This window comes from Panicum hallii, chromosome 9 (assembly GCF_002211085.1).
Source record: "Panicum hallii strain FIL2 chromosome 9, PHallii_v3.1, whole genome shotgun sequence".
Taxonomy (NCBI): domain Eukaryota; kingdom Viridiplantae; phylum Streptophyta; class Magnoliopsida; order Poales; family Poaceae; genus Panicum; species Panicum hallii.
The window spans coordinates 31,387,933-31,395,035 of record NC_038050.1 but is presented as its reverse complement, the minus strand read 5'-3'; the positions used below and the strand labels follow the sequence as shown (position 1 = coordinate 31,395,035).

At 49.4% G+C, this 7,103-nt stretch overlaps 1 protein-coding gene across 2 annotated transcripts; it reads right to left on the bottom strand.

Annotated features, from left to right (window-relative positions):
- Positions 1-4,404: 4,404 nt before the first annotated feature.
- On the bottom strand, positions 4,405-6,074 carry LOC112877075 (GDSL esterase/lipase At1g28600-like). Of its 2 annotated transcripts, XM_025941279.1 has the most exons (4): positions 5,787-6,074; positions 5,465-5,683; positions 5,113-5,258; positions 4,405-5,039 (listed from the first exon to the last, which is right to left on the bottom strand). In XM_025941279.1, the coding sequence occupies exons 1-4, from the start codon at positions 6,058-6,060 to the stop codon at positions 4,569-4,571; spliced, it is 1,110 nt and encodes a 369-aa protein (XP_025797064.1). In that variant the 5' UTR covers positions 6,061-6,074; the 3' UTR covers positions 4,405-4,568. The 2 variants fall into 2 exon arrangements, with proteins under 2 accessions (XP_025797064.1, XP_025797065.1); XM_025941280.1 differs by lacking the exon at positions 5,465-5,683.
- Positions 6,075-7,103: the final 1,029 nt, after the last annotated feature.

Sequence of the window (7,103 nt, the reverse complement as noted above, 5' to 3'; positions counted from 1 at the left end):
AAGTAATGGAGTGAACGAGGATATTTTCAACAAAAAAGAAGTCGAATACTCACTGGTTTGGGCGGATTTCGTGTGGAGAATAATGTTGGCACGTATGGCACGGCGTCCACGTCTAGCAGCACCCGCTGAACTCGCTGGAGAGCGGCTTCATCTGACAACTCCTCTGCGCACATGCGAGAGGGATCAGCGGGGCTGGTGTACTCGAATCCCAAGCGATGGCGCTGTTGGATTGGTTGGACGCGGCGTTTGTAAAATGCGAACATGACGGAGGCACCGGTCACTCCTTTCTTCCTCTGTGCATCTATGATGTCGAGCAGTTCCTTGACCTGATCCATCTCCCCGCCGGAGGGTTCAAGATTCCACTCTGGCCTCACCACAGGTGGTCTGTTTGATTTCGTTGGGAGGTGGGGAGCATGGTTCTCGATATAAAACCAATGATTCTTCCACCCGGGAAGGTTGGAGGGGAATTTGTAGGTAAGATATTTATCGCCGGCCTGCTAACGCAGTTGGATGCCGGCGCCCCCCACAACGGAAAGATTCTTTACTGTGGGCTGTGGTTTGATGCGGAAGAGAAAGCAGAAAAGATCCCAGTGGGGTTCGATTCCGAGGAAAGCCTCGCAGAAATAGATGAAAATTGAAATGTGGCAGATAGAATTTGGGTTGAGATGATGAAGCTCAAGCCCGTAGTAATACAGAAGGCCTCGGAAGAAGGAACAAGAGGGGAGGGCCAATCCCCGTTCGGCAAAATGGAGAAATATGACGATTTCGTCAATATTTTCCATGGGGAAAGGTTCACGGTAAGAGGGGCACCAGTTGACAAGGTTCTTTTCTTGTAGCAACCCCTCGGAAACTAGGTTGTTCAGATGGTTGAGGGAGCACTTACTGTGTGTCCACTCAGCGGTCGAAGGCTGCGCCTCTTTCTTCTTCCCCTCAATCTCTGCCTTTTTGGGCGCCATCTCCGATTCGCTGGCCACGAGATGCTCGGGGGCTGCGGGGAGAGGGGCGGGAAGGTCGGAGCAAGAGGATTTCTTTGGGGGGATGGCGGTGGCGTTTGGCTCTGATTGGGGTTTTTGGCGGTTCTTGGCAAAAGGCGGATTGAAAGCACATTTTTTCCCACTGTTGTCGCGGGGTTAAATAACCAGCGGAGTGGGGAAAGTTACAGTTCTGAAGTTCAAGGGTCGTTTTTTGGGAATATTCCGAAGATGAGAGGTCATTTGGTGGACTGTTTGGATTAAATATTCGATTAATCATTTTTTCAGGGCTAATTAGCCCGAAAAAGGGGGTTTTCCGGATTCCTGATCCAATGTCCATCATTTGTATCATCATTTTCGTAATTTTTCAAGTTGTTATTTTTTAACCTGCATGCCACAGTTTTTGGATCCTTATCTCCAAAATTGTGGGATTTGGATTCAAGGCTCGGGGGCTGCGGGATACGTGACATCGACTACTTATTTTTCAAATTTCTTTGAAGGATAGGGAGGATTACAGACTAATGGGACCCTCAGCTTGATTCTCCGATTCAACCTAAGGCTCGGGGCTACTCCATATGGAGTGTGATTTTCAAATCGCACACCATAACAAAAATTCGGGGCATGAGCACCTCATAGCTTCGATGCAGCCAAGCAAGTACTTGAAGAAGGGCTTCAAGACGAAGCTTCAGAAGAAGTCGAAGACTGCTTCGAAAGTACTCGATACGCCTGCAGTACTCAGCTACGAAGAGCTCGGGGGCTTGTCAGACCCGGGGCCACGGGACTGTGTACAAAGCGTAGTTTAAGAGATTAACTCCGTCTTATCTCTTATTTACCTCGTTTATCTCTTATTTATCCCGTTTAAATAGGAGATAGAGCTAACCGATACAGACGGAATCTACTCAAGATATGTTCTGGTATGATTCCTCAGCTGGTGTTGGTTAGTATCTTTGTAACCCTGGCCTCTCGGATATATAAGGGAGGTCAAGGACCCCTCTCAAAAGACGATCTCTAGGTCATTCTACACCAAAGGCAATACAAACCACCATACAGGATGTAGGTTGTTACGCATCTTGCGGCCCGAACCTGTCTAAGCTTTGTGTTCCTTGCACCTTCGAGTTCTTGATCTCGGCGTCTCCTCACCCAAAACTTACCACCTTGGGTATATCCCTCGGTGGGCAGCCGGTTAAACACCGACAACAACAACTTTTGGTGATTTATTCGAAGGGGATGCATGTTTTCCTCCGGAGATCGCATCACTGCCATCGTAGTAAATGAATTGGAGATAGGTTTGAATTCTGTCATCGCCTCGCTGATGATCACGAGCCGAAGATGCTCGTTGTGCCCTCGTCAAGCACAGCACTGATGAAGTTGAATGATGCCCTCGAGTTTTTTGGGGGATCGTCGATGATCACACCTACCTAGCACGCTAGCTGTTGGTGTTTTACCACCAAGCCCGTCGAGGGATACCCCCGAGGTGGTGAGTTGTAGTTAGGGTGTCGCCGAGATTAGGAACTCGAAGGTGCAAGGAATACAAAATTTAGACAGGTTCGAACCGCCGAGAGCGTAATACCCTACATCCTGTGTGGTGGTTTGTATTGCCTTAGGTTTTGATCTGATTGATCTGGTTGGAGGGGGTCCCTACCCGCCCTTATATAGTTTGGGGTGATAGAGTTATATGGAAATTCTAACTAGATACGAGCTCAGGAGTCCTACTCGAGTACTTTTCGGGTAGTTTCCTTCTGTTCCGACTAGTTCTACTATGGTACGAGTAGTTACAATTGGTGCAGCGTATGGACCATATCTCATCCTTTATCCTAGAATATGTACGCTATATGCGTAGTCCCGTGGCTCCGGATCTGACAAAAGTTACTTATAGCTCAATGGTCCTGTTCTGGACTGACTCCTGGAATGAGCAAATTTTGGCCTCAGCCTGCCCGGAACTATTCTCTTTTGCTAACGATAAAGGGACATCTTTCAAAAAAGCACTCTCTGGCCCACAACTAGTCCAAAACTTCCACCTACCATTGTCAATCCAAGCACACCAACAGTTCCAAGAGCTGTTGATCAGTTTACATCAATTGCGGAGACAAGAGGACAAGGATCAAAGACTTTATGTTTGGGAAATTCGGTTTACAGGGCTTCACAGGCTTACAAAGATATTGTGGGTCACAGGGCTGTCCATCCAATGTTTCACTGGATTTGAAGTGTCAAATGAAGCACAAAGTCTTTTTCTTGTTGCTTTTAAGGGATAGGCTAAGCACGAGGGAGCTTCTCAGAAGGAGGAACATGGAGCTAGAGACTTGCAGTTCTGACCTGTCACTGCTACAGAACATGTCTTCGGTTTCTGAAATTTGTCACGGTCATTTTTGGCCCAGGACTAATGATGGCATTAGTTCGGGTCCAAAGGCTAGGGCCGACCGGGACTAAAGGTCCATCATTAGTTCTGGTCGGTGTTATTAACGGAGACTAAAAGTTCAGACTTTTAGTCCCGATTGGTAACACTAACTTGGAGTAAAGGGTGATCCTTTAGTCTCGGTTGGTGGCTCCAACCACAACTAAAGGGTCCTTTAGTCCAGGTTGGTGGCTCCAACCGGGACTAAAGGATCATCTGTAGATTAATTTATAGAGAAAGCATCACATCTAGAATGACATGTGCTGTATAGTGGAATGGTAAGTAGGCTATACGAGAAGCAAGAGGTCTTCTCTTTTTATGCTGCAACTTTGCTAAGGCACGCTAGGCCTCAATTGGTGCTTCTGTTATAACAACCAGGCCCCTACTAAACATCTTCAGACAGATCAAAGAAAAACTACATGTACCGTTTTTTATGGAAATCATTATTCTCATGGCTTGGAGTATTTGGATGACCAGAAATGACCGGACTTTCAAGGATATTGACCCCACACGGTAGATAACTGCAAGAGAAAGTTCATGTCTAAGATGTCTTTGCTTTCACATAGGGCCAAGCCGGAGATAGTTGCAGCTATTGAAGCCTGGCTACAGCTGCTTTAATCCTTTGTAGGAGGCTAGTTTTGTTATCTTGCTTGTACTTTTTTTCCTTTATTTCTTTCACTCTCTTTTTCTTGCTTTGTTGTACATAAAAACCCTCTTACCTGTATTTTGAATAAAGCTCAGTAGAGGTGCGCCCTCCAGTTTCTTTCAAAAGAAATAGAAAAGGATTAAGGGAAAAATAGGTCAAAGAATAGAAAGATCAAGGTCACCAACCTAGTAAATATTAGCCCTCGTGGTAGTGCAATAGCAGGTTGATGGACCCAATGCACGTGTGCCGCAACAACCCACTACGCAGTAGAGAATCAGCAAACAAATAAATATTGGAGCCCATGTGCTAAGAGATACATTTCCAGTGCGCGCACCATATAGCCCCCGGCTCAAAAGATGCCGTGAACCTGAAGTGGTCAATGACTCAATGGTATATATGGCCGATCGTTTCTTTTGTTGCTTGATATTATTTAGCGTATTAAATTATTTATCATTTGGTATGCTGTTATTGACCATAACACGTGGATTATTCCATTCCATGTCCACGCGTTATCCGTGACACAACACTCGAGTGATGGATGGATGGACGCACGCGTACGTCACAGCAGTCCCTTTAGCATGGCGCGCGTGAGGAACCTGTTGGCCGCCTCGGTGAAGTGGATCCCGTCCCAGGAGATGGACTTGGACGGGTCGGCGCATGCCGCCGACCCCGGCGCGCTGCAGAACGTCGTGAAGTTGAAGTTGTAGGGGCCGCCACCGCCGCCGCAACACGCGGCCAGCGGCATGCCGCCGAATCCGTACAGGGTGGGGGAGGCGACGGCGCGGGTGACGGCGCGGTAGATGTCGGCGTAGCTGAGGGGCCTGCCGGGGTGGGCGAGCCGGAGCTCCCCGAGCATCACCCTCAGCGCGAGGTTGTGCCGCTCGGCGACCTCGTTGAACCGCGCGATACAGCCGGTGGCCGGGTCGTAGTCGCCCGGGCCGCCCGGGAACAGGGCGAGCTGCTGGGGCTCGCAGCCGATCGGCAGCATCCCCGTGACCACCACCGTCCTCGCTCCGGCAGCGATCATGGCCTGCACGGATCAACAGATAAAGAGCTAGCAGCAGTGTTGGAAGATACTGAGCGGAGTGGACTCCGATCCTTACGGTCAGGGCAGAACGGATGGCGCCGATGACGTGTGGCACCAGGCTCACGGCAACGTCGACGGAGTTGCTGTTTAGTGCGAAGAAGTAGTCATTGAGACCGATCTCGCCGACGTAGAAGACCGAGCTCGCCATGACCTTGCGCTGCTCTGTTACACGTACGATTGTCAAAATTAGTGTGCTGTGTTTTCGTAATCACAATTCACAAGCTAGCTATATTAGTGCAGAAATCCATTGCGTCTACGTAATCGCAGTTCACAAGATAATGTCCTTTTATTTTAGATCGATGCACCGACTGACTGTGATTGAGCTAAACCCGATCGAGAGTCTAGTCTGCACAAGAAATACTATTTACCGTAGACTGATGATGAGTTGAGTAGCCGCAGGACGTTCTGAAACCAGCTCGTCTGGTTGCTGAGAGAGATCGGCACGAACGACATGATCCCCTTGCTCGCTAAGAAGGCCTGGTCGAGTGCCGTCGCGCCGCCCACAGCGAAGTTGGTCCCGTTCAGGAAGTCGGCGGCCGTCCTGCCGGCGAGATACGGCGTCGGCTGTGGCACCCTCAGCTCATCCGCTGCGCGCGTCCAGTGGGAGCGTCTTAAATCGGCACGACAGCTGAGCCTTGCGTCGTGTATATGGACATTGAGAGAGTGAAGAACGAAACGTTTGGTGTATACCTAGGAAGTCGATGATGAGCCGGCCGTCGGAGGCCCGACCGCTGGGCTGGCCGAAGTAGGTCTGCCCGTACGGCGGCCGGGCGAACGGGCCGCCGGCGGTCGCCGGGAAGATAGCCGCGTTCCCGGTGTCGGTGAGCGAGTTGCCGAACGCGAATACGCGGGTGTAGCACGTAAGGCCGCGCGGGCCGGCCGCGGCATCTGCGACGGCGGCGACGAGGCCTACTAGCACTAGGACGAGCGCCACGGCCGGAGGAGGACGTGAAACTTTCGCCATTGAGAACGTCACGATCGAAGTAGTGCCGGTGTGGGTTTATTGCTCGCAAGGCTATTTGTAGCGCCGTGTCTTTGAGTGTGGTGAGACTGTCACGGCGGCATCAAGTTTTGACCATGGGAGACGTGTGGCGGCGATACGGAGCTGACTTGCTGGCCAATATAGCATTGCAGCCATTGAATTTTTATCCATCGTCGTCTTTCTTCTTCTCCCGGTAATCTGCGACTCCGCAAGAAGCTTAAGAAGATGGACTTCCCCACTTGTTCACGCCACGCGGATGTGGCCTTCACTACTACAATAAAGCTCTACGCAAGCGGTCCGGTTAGCCTCTACACAAGCGCTTTCAGGAACCGCTTGAGACGCTCCGCTTGTGATGTAAAACAACATCTCAGGCGGTCGATAAAAAACCGCTTGAGATAGACACACATCACATGCGGTTTTTTCCAAACAAACCGCTTGTGATAGGCCAACATCACAGGCGGTTTCTTCCAAACAAACCGCTTGTGATAGGCCAACATCACAGGCGGTTTGGTCCAAACGGACCGCTTGTGAGAAACAAACACTGGGCTTGTGTTTCAGAGACATCACAGGCGGGTTGAAAGAAAAACCGCTTGTGGTACGAACATATCACAGGCTGTTTATAAGCCAATCCGCTTGTGATAGGAACATATCACAGGCGGTTTTGAACCGAGCCGCTTGTGATAAATTCATATCACAGGCTGTTTGTAAGCCAATCCGCTTGTGATAGGAACATATCACAAGCGGTTTTAAGCCCAGCCGCTTGTGATAAATACATATCACAAGCGGTTTGCAAGCCCAGACGCTTGTGATCTAACACATCACAAGCGGTTTAATATGTCCAGATTCATATCCAAATTCAATTTGCATTCACAAATCATATCCAGATTCATACAGCAAATAGATATACAGATTCATACAAATCACAGATCACATTCACAGAACGACAATAATAGTATTATCACCAAACCATAATTTACAGCAGCTCAAGTTCAAGTCCATACATCAACATTGAAGAACAGCCCACA